General features: G+C 36.5%; 1 protein-coding gene across 3 annotated transcripts in view; it reads left to right on the top strand.

The window, feature by feature from the left end:
• CPNE8 (copine 8) overlaps positions 1 to 22,743 on the top strand; it is a 230,607-nt gene that overhangs the window by 158,690 nt on the left and 49,174 nt on the right. For 2 of the 3 annotated variants that reach the window (XM_025403626.1, XM_025403627.1), the window contains one exon: positions 21,385 to 21,431. In XM_025403626.1, coding sequence (XP_025259411.1) covers positions 21,385 to 21,431 — 47 coding nt within the window. Of the gene's footprint in view, positions 1 to 1,846; positions 2,420 to 21,384; positions 21,432 to 22,743 lie in introns of those variants that run through there. The other variant, XM_025403628.1, reaches the window with a different exon arrangement.

Raw genomic sequence — 22,743 nt, 5'->3', positions numbered from 1 at the left:
AAAGAAACTACCCCAAACTGGGTAATTTATAAAGGAAAGAGGTTTAATTGACTCACAGTGCCACATGTCTGGGGAGGCCTCAGGAGACTTATAATCATGGCGGATGACCAATGGTACAGGGGAAGCAAGGCATGTCTTACATGGCAGTAGGCGAGAGAGCGCATGTGAAGGAGGACCTGTCAGACACTTCCAAAACCATCAGATCTCATGTGAACTCACTCACTATCATGAGAACAGCATGGGGGAAACTGCCCCCATGATCCAATCACCTCCCACCAGATCCCTCTCTCGACACATGGGGATTGTGGGGATTACAATTTGAGATGAGATTTGGGTGGGGACGCAGAGTCAGACCATATCATCCCCAGAGATTTAAAACAAGCATTCATTGTCTTGCAGTATAAAATGTCTACATACTCTATTTTCCTTCACCTTGTATTTTCAATATGCAAAAGTGGAGCAAAGCAAATTTGAATGTGTTTAGTAACTTCATGATGAATATCACTCATATAAACCTCTTTCTAATTATGATTCAGCAACTCCCCCACACCCCATGAAGACTCACTGATAGAATGTCCTCAGGTTGAAAAAGGGGATGAAGGAATGGGGGTACCAAGGGAACAAAGATAGCTTCACAAAACCCAGAGAGCTTGCCTCTTGTTGCTCTTAGTTAAGGATACAAAGCAAACAAACAAACAAAGTACCTACTTAAATGAGTACTCTTTGCTATATACAGGCATCCAAAATGCAAAGTGGCTGCACAGACTGAGAAGCAACAATGGTTGTTTCAATAAAGTACAAAGTAGAAGAAAAAGTTTGCCAACTCTTAGTATTCCAATGTCTGTGCCTATTTTTATTTTTAGAAGATAGAAAAATAGGATGTTGAATTTGTCATAAAAATATATTTCTGTAAAAACTCCTTAGTAGTAGTAGGTAATAGTGTTACAGGATCTTTGGGGTGTTGCTTTTTCTGGCGTGAAACCTCTGGCTGGCGGTGCCTTTTCCTGAGTTTGCTCAGGCCTGCTGGGCTCGTTCCATCCACTTGGCCTAGCAGGCTGCACTTTTCTCGCACTGCCAGCCTAGGTCTCATGCCTGCCAAGGGTGTATCAGGCATGGAGTGGCGAGGGGTGTGTGAGCATGGGATCCAGCCACTGTGCAGTCTGACATGCTGGCTGCTGCAGCAGGGCGGGCACCTATGGGTGCTGGCACAGGTGCCAGCTCTCTGTGAGGCTGTGGCTGGACCAGACGCACCACAAGCAGCTTCCTTGGTGGCACCTGGAAAGCTTGAAGATGGTAGGCACTGCAGGACCCCAAAAAGGAAGTCACAGCCTTGGCTGAGGGAGCTCCCAGGTCTGGGCTCCCCCAGGGGCCACAGCTATTCTATCCTTCTCTATGCCTGCAACATGGTGAGCAGTGGGTATGTTTCAACCCTGTTTGTATTGTAGTTCATTTAGCTCCGCCGTTTGGCAGGTCCCACGTTCTTCTCTTGCGACCAGGAAGAATGAGATATGCAGAGAAGTGAAGGGTGAGCCGAGATGAAGAGGAGTTTTATTGAGCAATAGAACAGCTCACAGGAGACCCACAGGGGGTAGCTCCTTTTCGCAGCCAGGCCATTCCTACTATTTAGCTCCTAGCAGAGCTAGGACCCTGGAGTGGGAAGCTCCTCTCTTCAGGCAGGTTGTCCTATCATCTGCCCAGCTCTCAATGGATAGGAGGCCTTGGAATGGGTTGCTCTTCTCTGCAGGCAGGCCCTCTCATCATCTCCCCAGCTCCGAGCAGAGAGAAGGCCCTAGAGTGGGTTGCTCCTTTCTGCAGCTGACAGTCCTGATGTCCCTGCAGGTCTCTGAAGTGCTCAGCAGAAAGGAGGCCGTACAGCAGGTAGCTCCTCTTTGCTGCTGATCATCCCCATCCTTACCAGCCATCCATCCCCTCGGCCCAGGAATCTGTCTGCCTTCTGCTGCTGCTCTTCTTGGCACCTGGGCTCAGCCCTGACTTTGCTCCAAGATTAGAGCGGAAGCGAAGAGCAGGGAGAAGCCAGGCAGTGGGAGGAGGCACTTCTCAGCCTGTGAGGGCAGGGGCCCTTCCTGGGTCCCCAAGGGTACAGGGATGCCTGAGTTTGCAGCTGCGGTTTGGGCAACTGCAGCTGTGTGGGGAAATGGGAGGGGGCGGCTCCTGCCTGCTTCATGGAGCAGAAGTGGCCTGGGAGTCCCGGGTCTGTAGCCATGGCTTGGATGGCTACAGTTTCCCCACTGGTGCTCCTGCCCCTACTCAGAAAAGGTGGAGATCCCACTTGTCCCCGGCTCCCGCACGCTCCCTGGAGCATGCAGCCCTGGCTACACCTCCTTGCTGCAGCCAGCATGCTGGCAGCATAAGGCTGTCTTGAGCAGCTGCTGCCATCAATAGGTGATAAAGAAATGAGGTAAGTAAATGGACATCCCTTAGCACCTTCTTTACAACTTAAAAAAATATTACTTGATATATCTGGTTATATTTTACATATAGAAATACTGATTTGTGGTATTGAAATGTTATAAATTTCTTTCAGTTTTTGTCTTGTTTTCTTTGTTTTGCTTTGTGATCATGTGAAGAGTATGTATGTGTATATATATAAGATATCCAGTACGTTTGGTCAGCAGTGCAAATCTAGCAATTTTTGGGTGTGAGTCTATCAGTATAAAACATTTCAGAATCTGGTGCCAATGAATCACTTTTACTGTTTGTTCTCAAACTCCTGTTGAAAATTATTAGGGCTAATCAGAGCAAATGGGTTTCTACAGTACCTAGAGCAATGGCAGTCTTAACTCTATCACGCTGTCATATTTTTCTGTTGCTTACAAACCTTAGGATTCTTTTTCTTAGTTACACGCTTCCTACTTACAGCACTGCCTGTGCAGGAAGAAATGCTAGTTATTCTATAAGTGGAGCCCCAACTTACGGGGTACAGTTTGCTCCAATCCTGGCTTCTTGAGGCTTTTACAAGAACCAAGTTCTGATTTACAAATGGGACCTGGGGAAATATAGTTTAAGTTTCACTACATAATTAATCTAACTAGACCTAAGATAATTTCTATAAAACTGTGTTATTTGAAAAGGACATGAAAAAAGATTATTTGCATACCTTCCATTGTTTTTATACAAAGATATATTATAAATGTATGTAATATCCTTAAAATGTATTACAGTTATACATTTAACTATTATTCACTATAATATATAATGTTTATAAGTAAAATACAGAGGTATTAACTTATTCTTTTGGATAGTGAAATCCAAATCAACAAGCAATAATAATCATCGTATTATGTATCTTTAAATGTATTTATATATCTTTGCCCTGAAGGACTTCTTAAAAGCAATTGGCACAATTTCTTTCCTTTTTTTTTTTTTTTTCCCCCCCCCCCCCCCCCCCCGCCCCAAGACAGTCTTAACTCTGTCACCCAGGCTGGCAACACTGCAACCTCTGCTTCCTGGATTCAAGCAGTCCTCATGCCTCAGCCTCCCGAGTAACTAGCTGGAATTACAGACTTGTGCCACCACGCCCAACTAATTTTTGCATTTTTAGTAGAGAGGGGTTTCGTTATGTTGGCCATGCTGGTCTTGAACTCCTGGCCTCAAGTGATCTGCCCTCCTCAGCCTCCCAAAGTGCTGGAATTATAGGCATGAGCCACCACACCCAGCCAAATTGGGCACAAATTTAAAATTTGACTTTTATGGTAAAGAGATCTAGCTTGGTCATGACACCCTTGTGTTATACAGTGACAGGCAAATCATTTAAAATATCTACACTTTAATTTCCTGTAGTTCACATGAATTGGATATTCTGAAGTTCGTTTGTAAAAGGATATAATTCAATTCTATCTTCCAGCTCTTCCATGACCTTAATGACATCTTATTTATTTTTTCTTCACTCTGAAATCATTGTTTGCATTTTGACAGAAGGCTTACTCTAACCTATCGACTTATTCTCAGGTGTAATTTGTGTATGATAATAGCTAACATCTGCTATTACTATTTTTTATAATCATGGGATCACACTATGTACAATACACTGCATTGTATGTTTTGATTATTAAATGTATTGTGTGTATATGCTAATATGTCATTACTACCTTTTTGTAAACAGTTTTCCATTATATGATTGTACATCGTTTAATTTAAAAATTTCCTGTTAATACATGCTTTAGTGACATACATATTTTATTATAAACAAAGCTGCAACATATATACATGGTACTTGGCATTTTATGCACTTCATTAGTGCACTTGTGTATAGATGTGCTAGCATATCTGTAGAGTTCCTTCCTAGAAATAATGTTATTGAATTTAATGATATATGTATTTCACAATTTGTTAGATATTTCTAAATCGTATTGCTAAAAGACTCTTAAGAATTTATACTCCCCAAATCTATGCAGGATGTTTACCATATCCTTACCTTTTCTGAATAGTGCCCCTCCTTTTTCATTTTCATTAATTTAATAGATATAAGTCCTTGTCAGTTTTCATCTGTAAAACCTTTTTATCAACTATTTTCATGTTTTCTGTAAAAGCTCATGTCAAACCAGCTGTGTCTTTGGAAACAGACCTTTAAGAATTTTTTGTCTTCTGCTCCTTCTTCCCCCACTTCCACCATAAAGGACTGTGTGTTTTCAAAGGAAGAAAAAACACAGAAAGATAGCTTGGAGCTACATTCCTTAGAGCTACATTCCTTTTTTAACAAGTCAGCTAAACATCTGCAATATTCACACCTTGGTCTTTGATCCCGCTCCTCTTCAGCATGCCTCAGGGGAGACTCTTCTTAAGTTAGCTCATCTGGCCTTTATGCCCTCTGATGACATTGCAAAAGAATAAAATAAACAAACACTTCGGGCTATCATCAACCAAACCACCCAAATTAATATATTGGAGGGCATATTTATTAGTACATTTGAAGATCTGTGGAATTATCAAGGTTAGCTTTTTTTAAAAAAAGATGCCCTTCCATAATACATAATAAGTATGATATATCAAGGTAATTGGAACAAATTGCTGAATTTAATTTTTTATAATGAATCATAGTAATTCCTCACTTTTAACTTAAAATACCAAGATAAGAGCACTGATTACTGCATTTGTGGATGGTTTTGTTGCTGACTTAAGGTGGCATCATCAATTCAGGGACCTTTTTTTTTTCTGGCTTCAAGGCTTATTTCTTTATAATTTTGGGGGGGTACAGGTGGATTTTGGTTATATGGTTAAGTTCTTTAGTGGTGATTTTTGAGATTTTAGTGCACTTGTCAGCTGAGCAATATACAGTGTACCCAATACGTAGTCTGTAATCCCTCACCTCCCTCCCAACATTCACCCCTCAAATCCCCAAAGTCCATTGTATCACTCTTATGCCTTTGCGTTCTCATAGCTTGGCTTCTGCATATAAGTGAGAACATAGGATAGTTGGTTTTCCATTCCTGAGTTACTTTACTTAGAATGATGATCTCCACCTGCTCCCAATTTGCTGCAAAATACATTATTTTGTTCCTTTTAATAACTAAGTAGTATTCCATGGTATATATATATATATCACACTTTCTTTGTTTACTTGTTGGTCAGTGGGCACATAGGTTGGTTCCATATATTTGTAATTGCAAATTGTGCTGCTATCAACATGTATGTGCAAGTGTTTTTTTCATATAATGACTTCTTTTCTTCTTTGTAGATACCCAGTAGTGGGATTGCTGAATGAAATGGTGGTTCTACTTTTAGTTCTTTAAGGAATCTCCGTACTGTTTTCCATAGTGGTTGTACTAATTTGCTTTCCCACCAGCAGTACAAAAGTGTTCCCTTTTCACCACATCCATGCTAACATCTATTGTTTTTTGACTTTTTAATTATGACTATTCTTGCTAGAATACAGTGGTATCTCATTGTGGTTTTAATTTGCATTTCTCTGATAATTAGTGATGTTGAGCATTTTTTCATACATTTGTTGACTGTTTGGATATCTTCTTTTGAGAACAGTCTATTCATGTCCTTTCCTCATTTTTTGATGGGGTCATTGTTTTTTTCTTGCTGATTGGTTTGCATTCCTCATAGATTCTGGACACTAGTCCTTTGTCAGATTTCATCATTTGCATATATTTTCTCCCACTGGTGGGTTGTCTGTTTACTCTGCTGATTATTTCTTTGGCAGTACAGAAACTTTTTGTTTAATTAGGTCTGATTTGTTTACTTTTGTTTTTGTTGCATTTGGTTTTGGGTTCTTAGTCATGAATTCTTTGCCTAAGCCAATGTCCAGAGAGTTTTTCTGATGTTATCTTCTAGAATTCTTATGGTTCAGGTCTTTAATTTAAGTCTTTGATCCATCTTGAGTTGATTTTTGTATTAGGTGAGAAATGGAGATTCAGTTCCATTCTTCTACATGTGGCTTGCCAATTTTCCCAGTATCATTTATTTAATAGGGTGTTCTTTTCCCAGTTTTTATTTTTGTGTACTTTGTTGAAGATCGGTTAGTTGGATCTGACTTTACACCTGGGTTCTCTATTCTGGTCCTTGATCTATGTGCCTACTTTTTTCCAGTACCATACTGTTTTAGTAACTATAGCCTCGTAGTATAATTTGAAGTCAGGTGATGTGATGCCTTCAGATTTGTTCTTTTTGCTTAGTGTTTATTTAACTATGTGAGTGAGTTCTTTGATTCCATATGATTTTTAGGATTGTTTTAACTCATTCAGTCAAGAATGATGCTGGTATTGAAGGGAATTGCATTTGAGTCTGTAGATTGCTTTGGGCAGTATGGTCATTTCACAATATTGATTCCTTCCATCCATGAGCATGGGATGTGTTTCCATTTATTTGTGTCATCTATTATTTCTTTCAGCAGTGTTTTGTAGTTTTTCTTGTAGAGATCCTTTACTTCCTTGCTTAAGTATATTCCTAGGTATTTTATTTTATTTCTTTTTTGCAGCTGTTGTAAAAGGGATTGAGTTCTTGATTTGATTCTCAGTTTGTCATTGTTGGTGTATAGCAGTGCTACTGAGTTGTATGCATTGATTTTGTAACCCGAGACTTTACTGAATTCATTTATCAGATCTAGGAGCTTTGTAGATGAGTTTTTAGGGATTTCTAGAGATGCAGTCATATCAGTGGCAAACAGCAACAGTTTGACTTCCTCTTTTCCAATTTGGATGCACTTTATTTCTTTCTTTTGTCTGATTGCGCTGGGTAGGACTTCTAATACTATGTTGAATAGAAGTGGTGAAAGTGGGCATTATTGTCTTGATCCAGTTCTCAGGGGGAATGCTTTCAACTTTTCCCTATTCAGTATGGTTTTGGCTGTGGGCTTGTCATATACGACTTTTATTACTTTGAGGTAAGTCCTTGGCATGCTTATTTTGTTGAGGGATTTTTATCATAAAGGAATGCTGGATTTCATTAAATGCCTTTTCTGCATCTATTGAGATGATCATATGTTTTTATAAATTCTGTTTATGTGATGTATCACACTTATTGACTTATGTATGTTAAACTATCCTTGCATCAATTTAGGGGCCTAATTACCATAACCTTTCCACTGTCGGGTTATGCTCATGTTGAATCTGAATTGACAAGCAAAATTTGAAGTCATCAAAAGGGTGAATGAAACATTATGATGTAAGATATCATTAACAACAATTATATTGATTTTATAGCTAGCTCTGATTAATCCAAATACTTAGTTGAGTTTTCCTGAATTTATTTTGTCCTCTACATTAATTTTATACAATATTTCTCTTAGACCAGATGCAAGGGAGCATGGGGATAGAGAAAGAGTATGAAACAGGCAGCTGTTGTGAACTGTTTAGCAATTGTGCTGAGAGTCAAACATTGCAATTAAACTCACAGAAAGAACTTATTGAATTGCAGTTTAAAATTTTATCTCTTCTTGTTTCTTCTCACAAAAAAATAAGGGAATCGAAAATTATAAAAATGTTAAGTTGGTTTTTTACTCATGAATCCAATTAGAAATTATGCAGAGTTAAGAAAAAACACATTTAACTACTAAACAAAATTGTTTTCATAGCCTTTTAATATCTTTTCCTTCAAAGGAACTTCTTTTTAGGCCTGGTTCTTAGTATTCAATATTATACACTTCCATTAGTTTAGTTATTATTGATGTAGGTATTTACATGAAAATACAAGCTTGATTGTTTGTGAAACCAGGTTGTTAGTTTGTTACTTTTCATTCATTGTCTCAATCCCTAAAATAGTGTGTTTAGCTGCAGTAGACAGATTTATGGATTCAGGTACACAGTGAGCGGATGAGACAGATGCATTCTAAATCAACCAAAATCCAATTTTTATTCAAATATTCTCTGAAATACGAATCTAATTTTTAGATTTTTTTTTTTATAAGCAGTGCCATGTTTTTTTCTGGAGTATGAGATACATTCTATGATTTGAAATAGTAAAAAGTTTTATTTTCTAAACAGAAGAATAATATTCATGAAGGGGCTTTGTTATAACATAATAAACACTGATGGTCTCTTCTGGATTATTGACCTTGGTGTCGTCATTTTTAATCATACTCTGTACTTTTATCCTGTAGTTATTTTATTCCTCTTTATTTATTAAAAATAGTTTTAGATATTAAAATTTGAATACAATTGTCTACCTAAAATGTTTATTTAGTAATCTCTAACCTTTGACATTGAATACTTCAATTATCATTAATAAGGACAATGTCAGATTCCTTTCAAATTACATACTGTTAAGAAATCTAAGATAATTTCTTAGGTAGCATCATTATTATTTCAGTTATTATTATTTGTGAAATGGGTTTATTCACTTTTACAGACTTGTAGAATACATACTTCCATATTCCCAGCAGCTCACACTAAGTATCTGAAGACAGAATCATAAATTTCAATTTGCTTCTTTTGCCTTTTAGTCCTCTATGTCTCTCAAGTGTTATGACACTTCATTTCCCTATCACCTTAACTCAGAAACAAATATCTACAAAGTTTCCCACATCTCTTTGATTGGCAGATGAAGGGGGAAAACAGATCACAAACTTCGTTGCACACTGAGTCCCTGCTAAGCCACTAGAATTTCATGTCAACATGAAATCCTGGTCTATGCTTTTATCAGAAAATTGAGTGTGTTAGAAACTTGGAAGTCTACAGACTGTCATTTTTTTCCTTTGAAGAAAGGCCAAACTCTAATCCAGCCAGTCCAGGTGAGCTTATACTAATTTTCCTGGGTATCATTTTAATTGTTTATTTGTATGATTTGTTTGTTCAAAGAGACGTAGTTTTAAAATATTTTTGTAGGTCTGAACACAGAGTGGCCATTGAGTAAGTACGGACTAATTAACCATTTGGAGCATGATTTTCTACCCTTTTTTTCTTCCAAATTTCTTAGCAAAATTAAAACATAATGAAAAAATATAACTTTAAATACAGCGTGTGACAAACTGGAATACAAACCCTCACATCTGTCTCTCTCAGACCTTATCAATTTGCGATCTTACTCTCTCCACGAGTCATACAGCAATGATCAGATAAAACAGATGGACCAGGCTTTCTGGAATAAGAAAACATGCTTTTATATTGCCTCTACTAGAATTTGTCTCAGCTGAACTCTATATCTTCATTGTAGTTACTTGGAGGAAAGGCAAAATCAAGATTAAAAGCACAAACTGCTTGTTTTCTTCATATCTTAAGAGAAAGGGAGTATGAGAAAAGGTAATAGGAGAGAGAGTAAGTGGACAGGAACTTCTAGGAAAGAAATTCAGTAAGGAATAAATGTTTGGGAAAAAGTCAGCCCAATTGCAAAGAAGTGGTTGCAGATAATTGAGGCATTGTATAGTAGTGGCAAAGAATTTGGGTTCTGGCATTAATTGTACAGTTCAGATCCTGGATCTGCCTCTTGCTAGCATAACCTGTTTTCATTTCTGTGAAACAGGAATATAAATAACAATGCCTATTTCATAGAATGGCTGTGAGGGTTAACTAAATTTCATATAGTTAACACTAAATGCTAGCTATTAATTTTATGAAAAATCTCAGAGTTCTAACATGTCTAAGCTCATCATATTGTTGTCATCATATTGTTGTAGTAATTGCCCTAGTTATGAGAGACATGAAGAAAAAAGTATGTATTCAAATTTACAAAGCCAGTGAAAATCACTTTCTTACAGTTCATTTCTGTTTGAGGATAACCCCAGGATACTTCTTTCAGTCCAGACAGCCCTGTTCACTCCAACCCAAACTCAACCCTAAATCTAAATCTTGTTTGAAAATTTTTTTAAAAGCACTATCTACCTATCATAAGCTAATCTTAAAAACTAAAGTGGGCTTCTTGATACTACTTATTGTAGAGGCTAGTTGAATATCAGTAAGTTCCTTCATCAACAGGCCCCATACAGATTTTTTTTTTTTTTTTTACTTAAAAATACTTGAACAATTGAAATAATTCTGTAAAACACTGAACTTAGTTTTATAAAATTGGTGGCAGGCTGGGCATGATGGCTCACGCCTGTAATCCCAGCACTTTGAGAGGCTGAGGCAGGTGAATCTCTTGAGCCCAGGAGTGTGAGACCAGCCTGGGCAATATAATGTGCCCGCATCTCCATAAAAATTAAAACATATAATAGTTGGGTGTGGTGGCACATGTGTGTTCTCCCAGCTACTCAGTGGGCTAAGGTGCAGGGATTGTTAAACCCAAGAGGTTGAGGCTGCTGTGAGCCATGATGATGCTACTGACGTGCAGTCAGCCTGGCAACAGAACGAGACCTCTTCTTAAAAAAAAAAAAAAAAAGAAGTGTCATTGCATTGGATATGTTGCTTCAGGGAGCACATTTTGCCAGAACATGCAACACTATAAAGTTTTTTTTTTCCATTAATCCAATTTCTTATTCAAAAATGAAATATACATGTCTAGGATTTTTTATAATGCTTTTTGTTGTGGCACCCAAGTACTTTCATTTATCAAATTAGTGGAAAGCTAAACCCTGCGGTGCTGAGTAGGGTTAAATCTAATAAAAACAAAGCCATTCTGCCGTCTATAAATATTTTCACATGGAACATTATCATATTGAAACTGAACTCATCTAAAGTAAGATCTAGAAAACAAACTTTTAGGAATATTAAGAAGACTGTCATAAACATTGATTTGGTTAAGGTTTGATTCTCATTTTTGTACATTTAAAATGTATACTTGGGCTGGGCACAGTGGGTCACGCCTGTAATCCCAGCACTTTGAGAGGCCAAGGTGGGCGGATCACCTGAGGTCGGGAGTTTGAGACCAGCCTGACTAACATGGAGAAACCCCGTCTCTACTAAAAATACAAAAATTCACCAGGCGTGGTGGTGCATGCCTGTAATCCCAGCTACTTGGGAGACTGAGGCAGGAGAATCGCTTGAACCCGGGAGGCAGAGGTCACAGTGAGCCGAGATCGTGCCATTGCACTCCAGCCTGGGCAACAAGAGCAAAACTCCATCTGGAAAAAAAAATGTATACTTGGAAAGCTTAGAGATGTCTAGTTACATACTTTATGATTGTGATTTCGTTGCCAGTTTATGTTATGCTGCAGATAAGTTTTTTCAGAGTCCTCCATTTCAAAGTCAAAGGAAACTCTTCAGGTATGTCTCATCATCAGGGCTAGCACTAATCTTGCCAAATATTGACACTCTGTTGGTATTGGGCAGTTTTATAGCTACGTTGCTTGGTTACAGTGTGCACTTTTAGCCACACACAGTGAAAACTGAAAGAACTGAGTGATGCAACAGCAATGAATTTTTGTAAAACTATTATTAATACTAGAAAAACAACTTTACATCTTTCCCTCCTGATGATGTGCTAATAATTTTCTCTTTAAACATATAACTTTTCTTTGAAACTTAGAAACTTTTGTAGGAACAAAATTTTATCATCTACGTCTGTGAAATTATTCTTTTGTAAACAACACACTTTGCTATTTCTAAAATAGTTTCATGGTTGAGGGCAATTAAAAGGTTGGGAGCTGGGAGCAGGAGAAACAGAAATACATAAAAACAGTAGCTCACCAAAGGCAGGAGGTAGTAGGGTGGGAAAAAGTTTGTCACTGACATTGCTTAGAATTGCTAGTATATGGTAATATTAAAATGTAGTTTGCATATGCACATGATATATTACTATATTTAAGTTCTGTACAGACAGTGTACCCCTCTACTGCCTGTACTGGTTGGAGCTTCATTGCCCCACCCTTGATACATCACTAACCCACATTACAGGAAGGACTAATGAAAGATAAATTTATGTTAATATAAAGAAGAAACTCTCTTCTGACCCAGCAGAGAAGAGGATTATTGTGAACCAGGAGAAAATGGCATGGGTTACTCAAGGAATTCGTCTTCCAGCATGTAGAGTATTTGCTATGTGCTAGTACTTTAGAGTTTTATTTCTAACATTTAGAAGTCTCCTTCAAAGTGGTTGTTACCTATCTGTCATGAGAAAACTGAGACCCAGAGAGTTGATAGTTTTGCAAGGAGTCACAACTAGCTAGCTAGTGGTGATTCTGGGATTCAAACTCCAGTCTATATCACTCAAGATTTCACTATCTTCCTACTAGGCAGGCATTACGTCTCTGGCACCTACCTCATTTTAAATGGGATTTTGATGGACAGTGCTTACATTTTCGGTTTGGGGTTGATTATTTTGTTAGCTTATTTTGATTATGTCACATATATTTTCTAACTATTGGTTAGAAAAAAGATTAGCAATTTTGCATACCTTTTTGATAAGGTGTTCTTGAATTGCACGAAGATAAGCTAGCCTCCTTGTAAAGTTGTATTTTGGAGTAGTATTATTGTGTGAAAAAATATAGAAATCAATCTTCAAAGTCTAGAGAAATTAGAAAGTTTTGTTGATTTGTAAAAACTGGATTCAGTAAGAATGAAGAATAAAAAGTTGAGGAATCATATCTCTTGTCTCCAGTTATTTTTTTTTACTGTTACTTTTGACATTTCACTGATCCCCAGGAATCCAGAGTGCGTGAAGGAAAGAAAGGATAGAAAATAAGGCAAAAGTCAAAGTTTACAATTACTTCATGCAGTAGAATTTTGTTTGAGGAAGTACCTAGATAACACCTAATAAGGTTAGATCATAAATTCATAGTGCAGTTTTGGGTTAGGCAGGTTGGGACCTTATTAGTGGGTGTGAAGGAAAGGAAATCTGACATGGGAGGGTCAGATACTAAGAAATAACCCGAACCTCTGGTAGACCCAGAAATTTGATAAGCATTATACAATCCAGTATTCAAAGAAGTATGCTAAACTCAGGTTCTGAAAAACTAGTATCAGTAATCGTGATAATAATGAATCAACTACTTAATGGGCCTTCTAAAGGACAGGTGCTTTTATGGTCCTCACAGCAACAATCCAAGGAAGGTTTTATAATTCTTTACAAGTGAGCTGCAGAAGGTCGAATAGTTTTCTCAAGGTCACATGAATCATAAGTGAAGGTATTTATATCTGAATTGCATTTGTGCATCTCAAAACCTGCCCTCATTCTAGGATATCTTACTTGGCAAGATCTTAATTCACTGAGTAGTTCATGGGCATGGGATGCTAGAATTTTGAAGATGCAGCAAAGTTTGGAATCAGGCATCTGTCTGCATTGTCATTCAGGTAGTTGAACCACTTTTAAGAAAAGCAAGAATATAAGACAGAAAAGGGCTCAGAGTTTAGCCCATGGTGAAAGAAGGTCAAGAAGGGTTAGGTTGGATGACAATGTTTGAGGCAAGTGCACCAGGGCTTCAGGACGTGTTCCATAACCAAAGTGTGAACTAGAATGCATATTGGTAAATCAAGGCAGAAGCATAGTCCTGATACCAACATGGAAAGAATGAGAGGAATATTATTGTTGGATGGGCATCCCAACTACATTTTTGAGTTCTAGATACCAACAGCTAGTGGATCTGAATCTGTTTGTCAAGATTAATTTAAAGAGGAGTGGGAGAAATTCATTGTATAATTTACAAAGTTCACTTTGTGCAACTGAACCAGATTTGAAATTGGTAAGAAAGGAAAACAAGCCTTATGCACATCCCCATCAGAGTTTTGTTAGTTCTCTGTAATGAATTCATAATAACAGCTGTAGAAAACACGTGTAAGATGGTATTACTCTCTGTATGTGTACATGTGTGTCTAGTTTTCTTTGATACTCCCATATATACTTGTTTCCTGTGGATCTTTGCTGTTCTAGTAAATTATTCTCATCTTAACATCTGATTTCTCTGTCATTCACAGCTTTTGGAAAGATGGTAGAGTAAAATAGGGACATTTTCCAAGTGCATATTTTAGTAGTACTAGGACATATGTATTGGGAAGTCTCATGAGATGTTAGTACTAACTCATGCAATTTGGCAGGCATAACTTTTTTATATTCTAAAATATAATGCTGCTAACTGGATTTTATGAAATCCTTCTGTCTTTTCTGCTTCTGAAACATAAAATGACAGCTAAAGTAACACTTCCTAAACAAGATGTTTCGAGGATTTAAATGTGATTGTTTATGAATATTCTGTCAGGAGTAATCTTGTATAAATTTGGATTTTTTTTTACTTTGACACATGATTGATTTTTCTCCTCTAACATTAGGCTTCAAGCAATATTAGAGAATGAAAAAGGGTAACAACTTGACTGACTGAAATGTTGTTTGGTTTACTTTCATAACAGATTGTTTATTAAAGTCTTCAAGAAACCTGTTTTATAACTTGAGGTTATAGTATTGCTAGGAACTTTCTTTAAAATTTTTATCAGTTATTATTTTCTAAATACATAGAGTATGGCACTTGATTTGATAAGTATGTATTATAATATGAATGGAAACCCTTAGGAATCATGGGGTTGAACAAACTGATGTTCACAGTAAATGTGCAGGTGAGTTTTAGGTTATGCTATTGATTTTGAATTCAATGATAAAATGCTGTGTTATCTTTGTCATTGTTTTTTAACAATATAAAACTGGAGTTTTGCCCTGTGAGTTCAAGAATGGTGTTTCATTTGCTCCTGTTTCTCTTGATCCTACAGCACAGTGCTTGGCCATTGGAAGGTGCTCCATAAATCATTGTTGAACTGTGGTTTTCTAAGTAGAAAAATCTCAATGGTATGATAGTAGTTAGCCTAGTGACCATCGCTACCATGAGCTGCTTTATTTAGTAAGCCATGGTATTTTCCTTCTCAGCTGAATGCTGCTGCTGATTCAAAGTAATAAAGGCGAGAGATTCTTCCTGACATGCAGAATGAGACAAAGAATTAACCAAATCTTGTCATCAATCAGTCATCAAATATGCTTCAGGATTCTGCTTTACTCATTGAGTGTCTCTGTTGCACTGTAATTACCAAATGGTCTTATTTATCATTTAGTGCTAAACGAATGCATCCACCTTTTATACTTAAGCTTAAGAGTATAAGTTTCCACATATTGGAAACCACCTCACTGTATTTACTGGGCAAGTGGACACATTTTTTTTATGATTGTTTCTAACTTGTTCTTCAGGGTAGCCTAGGATGTGTAGCATAACCATCAACTTCTAGAAGCATTGGTTGCAGATACAAGACTTCAGTAGTCGTAGATACAAAAAGTGCCCTGGATTTCAACAGTGCTCATTGGTCCTGCCTTTCGTTCTTCTTCCTTCCTTCCTTCTTACCTTCCTTCCCTCTCTCTTTCTTTTCTTCTTTTCTACAGTTCATTGTTTTGTTGTACATAGTCTACATAGTTTTGTAATGTAGTTTAGCTATTTATAGTTTTAGTAAGTTAGTTTAATTCTAAATATTTGCTCCTTTTTATTTTCATTTTTTAATAGTGTCTCACTCTGTTGCCCAAGCTGGAGTGCAATAGTGCAATTATAGCTCACTGCAGCCTCAAATTCCTAGGCTGAAGAAATCATCACACCTCAGCCTCCTATGTAGTTGGGACTACAAGTGTACACCACCCCACCTGGTTATTTTTTAAAGTTTATATTCAGACTGGGTCCCAATATGTTGCCCAGGCTGGTCTTGAACTCCTGGCTTCAAGTGATCCTCCCACCTCAGCCTCTCAGAGTGCTGGGATTATAAGTGTGATCCACTGTGCCTGGCCTCTGCTCTCTCCTTCTTTTTAACTCTTATGTATGGTTCTTTAGTGAATAGCCATAACTTTTCTTTATAGCTTTGGTAGGCACAACTTTGGCTTTGAGAGGACCTTTGCATCTATGACTACTGAAGTCTTGTATCTGCAACCAATGCTTCTAGGAAGTTGACGGTTATGCCACACATCCTGGGCTACCCTGGAGAACAAGTTAGAAACAATCATAAAACAAATGTATCCATACGTCCAGCAAATACCATGAGGTTTCAATATGTGGAAAGCATTGTGCAGATGCTGTTACAAGAGAGAGTTGAATCAAGATAATAATGTGTATTTTCCTACAGTGTACCGACATTGAACCAAAGACTGGACTTCAAAATTGATCTTTATGATCTGTTAAAACATATATTCTTAAAGCTCAAAGTTATTTTTTATTCCTAATGAGGTGTTATTTGAATAAAATAACAAAAAAGAATATATACAGATTATTTTATTTATATATTTGATAACATATTTGATAGAAGGAAAAATTTGCCCAAGCATGAGATTATATCCAGATTTTTTTTTACCATTAAGAACATCTATGTAGAATTTTTTCCAGGATTGCAGCATAATATTAATAATAGAATCCATATCCTTTATTGTGTGCCTATTATAGCCAGGAAGTTTGCAAATATTTAACTGGAGAAACAGATTAGTATAGAGGTTATGATTATGGTCTTTGTAGTTGAATGTGAATTCAAATTCCAATGCTCTTGTTTATTACTGGTGTGGAAATTATTAAGTTTTGTAAGCATAGATTTCCTTCTCTGTAAAAAGAAGATGATAGTATCTTCTCTTTAAAATTATTGTGTGGTTAACTGGTAGTAGCCATGTAACGTCACATTATATGTAATGTGTGATATATATAATGTGAATATCTTGTGATATATGTATATATATTATGTGTGTAAAATAAAACATGTATGTAATATCTCATGTTGTTTCCTTTCAGTTCTCATTTCATTTCTATGGTCCAGGTACCTGCCCTCCAAGAGTTTTGAAATTTGGCTAAGGTCACCAGCTGGGTTGCTGGGACTCAAACCCAGTTCATTCAGATTCAAAATCCACACCCTTTCTAATCTACCATACTGCTGTGTGTCACAGTCATTTCTCTCCCTACCACAGCATGACAAAGCAATGTGCTGATGGTGATTGTTCTTTTCAGTCCCTCAAAGGGGCTTTTATCTGAAAACGTTCTCCCAGAAGTCTTACTATATTCTTTTTTTTAAAATTTGTACTCACTTAGGTTCATGCTGGTTAGTATTATGCTCCAAATTAGCCTGTATTCTTAGCCTATAAACCTGATTTCTGCTCTGAGAAAAAAATACCATATAACTATTCATATAAAGGGAATCTATACTAGTTTTTGTTAAATGTAAGCAAGAAAGGTTGTTGTTTCCGTAGGGAAAAAAAAAACAATGTGTGAATTTGATTCAATACCTGCATTGCATTTAGGTCTTTCCAGGCTGGATATTTGGAGAAAGAAGGAAATATCACTATAGTTTTTACAAAGAGAACTACAAGGGACCCTATGCTGTAATAGCAGAATCAGATTGCTTTATTTAAATCCCGTCATTATTTATCCAATAGTTCCAAACTTCAAAGTGTTAAATCAATTGTGCTGTGTGTTCAAAAGTAATTTGTTGCTAAAAAAAATAAGGTACTCGTTTTCAGATGATTTACTTTTAATTAAAAATTATTTTGTAGATTAAATGTGATTCCAGGTTATTACAGTATTTATAGCATTGTCATGTATTTGTGTTTGTATAGTTTCTCTGGTAAGAACGAGATGGAATTACATATAGAGTCATAGGTATGCTCAAAAAAGTGAACTTCTTATGTGAATGCCACCACCTCATTAGTTTCCATCAGAAAAAAAAAACTGAACTAATTCAGTAAAATAACTTTGGGTAACAACCATGTGCTGAAATATATATATATACACACACACACACACATATATATACACACATACACACACATATATACACACATATATACACACACACACACACACACATACACACACACACACACACACACACGGTCCCCAAGTTACAATAGTTCAACAAGATTTTTCTTTACCATGGTGCAAAATCAATACGCATTCAGTAGAAAGAAAAGCAGTATGATATGCTCTCCTGATGCTGGGCAGTGGCCACAGCTCCCAGTCAGCCACAGGATCACTGGGTAAACAACTGATACTCCAAAGTGTACTGTGTTGCCAGATTATTTTGCCCAGCTATAGGCTAATGGAAGCATTCAGAGCACAATAAAATAGGCTAGAGTTAACTATGACTTTCCTTAGGTAAGGTATTTAAATGCGTTTGTCTTACAGTGTTTTCAACTTATGGTTGATTTATCAGGATGTAACCCCACTGCAAGTTGAGGAGCATTTTGTAACATATTTCATCAATCACTACATATCTGTATTTATCTATATCTGTAAATACACCACACACACATGCACACATACACATACACATACACATACACAAAAACACACAGAGAGAAATGCTGTGAGCAATGGGAGACTACTAGTGTCTGAAATACTTCATTTCTGAAGAAAACAAAAGAAAATCCTGTGTGTTTCTTTTTTCACCTTTTATTTTAGATTCAAGAGTTACATGTGTATGTTTGTTACCTGGATATATTGTGTGATGCTGAGGTTAAGGGTACAAATGATCCCGTCACCCAGGTACTGAGCATAGTACCCAACAGTTCATTTTTCAGCTCTCAAGACATCCTTCTTCCTTCTCTCCTCTAATAGTCACCAGTGTCTGTTGTTGCCATCTTTGTGTCCATGAGTACCCAATGTTTAGCTCACACTTATAGGGAAGAATGTGTGGTGTTTGCTTTCTGTCCCTGCATTAATTTGCCTAGGGTATTGGTCTCCAGCTATATCCAAGTTGCTGCAAAGGGCATGACTTTATTCTTTGTTGTGGCTGTGTAGCATTCCATGGTGTGTATGTACCACATTTTTAAATATCTAATCCACTGTTGATGAGCACCTAGGTTAGCTCCATGTCTTCACTATTCTGAATGATGCTGCAATGAACATGGAGTGCATGTGTCTTTTTGGTAAAATGATTTGTTTTCTTTTGGGTATATGCCCAGTGATGGGATTGCTGAGTCCAGTGGTAGTTCTAAGTTCTTTGAGAAAACTCCAAACTGCTTTCCACAGTGGCTGGAACTAGTTTACATTCTCACCAACATTGTATAAGCATTCTTCCCTTTCTTCCACAGCCTGGCCAGCCTCTGTTGTTTTTTGACACTATTGTAAGAGCCATTCTGACTAACGTGAGATGTTATCTCATTGTGCTTGTGATCTGCATTTCTCTGATGATTACTGGTGTGAAGCATTTTTTCATGTATGTTGGCTAGTTTAGAAGTGACTGTTCATGTCTTTTGCCCATTTTTTAATTGGGTTTTTTGCTTGTTGGTTTAAGTTCCTTGTAGATTCTGGATATCAGACTTTCATCAGATGCATAGTTTGTGAATATTTTCTCCCATTCTCTAGGTTGTCTGTTCACTCTATTGATAGTTTCTTTTGTTGTGCAGATGCTCTTTAGATTAATTAGGTCCTACTTATCAATTTTGTTTTTGTTATGATTACTTTTGAGGATTTAGTCATAAATTATTTCCCAAGGCCAATATCCAGAATGGTGTTTTCAAGGTTTTCTTCTAGGATAATTATAGTTTGAGGTCTCATACTTAAATCTTTAATCCTTCTTGATTTAATAATTTTTGTATATGGTGAAAGGTAGGGGTCAAGTTTCATTCTTCTGCATGTGGCCAGCCAGTTATTCTAGCACCATTTGTGAAATAGATGCTATTCAATAAAATGCTATTCAGTAAATTTCCCCATTGCTTATTTTAGTCAACTTTGTCCAAGATCAGATATCTATAGATGTGCAGCTTTATCTCTGGGCTCTCTATTCTGTTCCATTGGTCTGTGTGTCTGTTTTTGTACCAGTGCTATGCTGTTTTGGTTAGTCTTATACTAAAAAGTCAGGTAATGTGATGCCTCTGGCTTAAGATTGCTTTGACTCTTCAGGCTCTTTCTGGGTTCCCTAGGAACTTTAGAATAGTTTTTCCCAATTCTGTGAAAAATGACGTTAGTAGTTTGATAGGAATAGCATTGAATATTTAGATTGTTTTGGGCAGTGTGCCCATTGTAATAATTTTGATTGTTCCAATGCATGAGTATGGAATGTTTTTTCTTTTGTTATGTTCTATGATTTCTTTTGAAGTGTTTTATGGTTCTCCTGGTAGATATATTTCACTGCCTTGGTTAGATTTATTCCTATATATATTTATTTTTTGTGTGTCACTCTTGTGAATGGGATTGCATTCTTCATTTAGCCCTCAGCTTGAACGTTACCGGTGTATAAACATGCTACTGATTTTTGTACATGATTTTGTATCCTGAAACTTTGCAGAATTTATCAGTTCCAGGAGCCTTTTAGTGTAGTATTTAGGATTTTCTAGGTACAGAATTGTATGGTCCGTGAAGAGAGATGGTTTGACTTATTTTCCCATTTGGATGCCTTTTATTTCTTTCTCTTGCCAAATTGCTCTGGCCAGCTCTTCCAGTACTATGTGGAATAGGAGTGGTGAGAGTGGGCATCCTTGACTTGTTCCAGTTCTCAAGAGGAATGTTTCCAGTTTTTGCCCATTCAGTATGATGTTGGCTGTGAATTTGTCATAGATGGCCCTTATTATTTCGCGGAGTGTTCCTTCAACGCCTAGCTTCTTGTGAGTTTTATCAGGAAGGGATGCTGGAGAAAATCTTGTGTTTGGGGGATTGTCAAATAGAATTAGTTTAAGGAATGACATTATTAGAGATGATTTTAGCAATGCAACACTTTTAAGGGCATGCTAATTTCATGATTACTACAGAACAATTTTGGAAACAGATAAAGTAATAATAAATGGTGGCATTGAGGCTGGAAAACAATTATTTGCATTTTGACTACTTTGTTGTGAGTCACTTACTTAGTTATCATACTCCAAAATAGGAGCTACTTTTATTCCTGAGACTTTAGTTTTCATTTTATGTGACTATAAATATATGTAACTATAAATACATTTTTGCCAAGTTCTTACCATGTAAAACTGCCTTTCTGATGCTATGCAATATGTACTGTAATATATTGCTCTTAATTAACGTTTGAGAAATTAGTGACATTAAAGCATATAACCCAAATGGAAAAGAAACTCCTTTTATCAGGTTGTTTCATTATTAATGATTCTTGTTTACTTCTATTTCAGGACGCAAATCAATTTCACAGTGGCTATTGATTTTACAGCATCAAATGGTGAGTGGTTTGGTTATCCCCTGATAAAAATCATCAGCAATTATATGAAAAATAAATTTATATTTTCATGAGTGTTAATTTATTCCTATATTCATATACTTCTGAAGTTTTCCATATAAAATATACATAAATTTTTCTTTCTTTTTAATGTCGTGAAATAGTTCAGATATACAAAAGGCTAGAAATAATATAACAAAAATGCTAATAGTATCATTCAGATTTATTATATATTGAAATATTATCATTGTTTTACATGTGTTTAAAAGAATACAAATTTTAGATGTACTGAAGCCTATTGTATATCTCTGACCCATTCTCCTACCCTCTGTTCTTTTCTTTATATAACTATAATTCTGAAGTGTATCAAGTGATAATCCTCATTTTTATAGTACTTTTGTATGTATGAATTTATATAAATATAATTCAACAGTATCTGTCCTTTATAAAGTTGGTTCACATTTACTCAATTATTAATTTTTAATAATTACTCATGTTAACACATTAATATCTAATTCACTTAGAGGGACTGATATGTAACAGTCCATGTATGGATATTCATAATTTATGTATTAACCCTTTTAAGAAAAAAAAGATAGTGGACTTTTATGTTGAAGCGACTTTATTTCAAACAGAACAATCATTTGAAATTAGTTATTATGTATCATCAGAATGTGAACCTTATTATGTAACTTTTACCAGAAGTTGCCACTAGTTTATATTTGTCTATTTTTTCTTTCAAATGGCTTATTATATCTATGGATCCCACCTTATATTGTCTTTATTTCATATTTATCTCACAATGATTCACATTTTACAAAATAAAAGAAATTTTAGGGAAGAAAGTACCTTAGAAATCACTTAATTGAACCCTCCTCTTATACAAGTGAGGACCCTCAGATCCAGGAAATATTTTTACTAATAAACACACTTGGCTTGTTAGTTCTAGAGTTAGAACTACAGATAAGACCAGACTCTAATTCAGCTTTCACTGCATGTCACGTTCATTCTCCAACAGTGTGGTTTCCATTAATCATTTTTACTCGTGTTTTATTCAGCATAATAGCATAATACAGAACATAGAAATAATACCTAAGGCCAGGCATGGTGGCTCATGCCTGTAATACCAGCACTTTGGGAGGCTGAGGGGGGCGTATCACCTGAGGTCAGTAGTTTGAGACCAGCGTGGGCAACATGGTGAACCCCATCTCTGCGAAAAATGCAAAAGTTAGCCAAGCATGGTGGTGCACACCTGAAGTCCCAGCTACTCAGGAGGCAGAGGCAGGAGAATTGCTTGAAGCCGAGAGGCAGAGGT

Source organism: Theropithecus gelada, chromosome 11 (genome assembly GCF_003255815.1).
Source record: "Theropithecus gelada isolate Dixy chromosome 11, Tgel_1.0, whole genome shotgun sequence".
NCBI lineage: Eukaryota > Metazoa > Chordata > Mammalia > Primates > Cercopithecidae > Theropithecus > Theropithecus gelada.
This window is presented reverse-complemented; position numbering and strand designations above follow the sequence as displayed.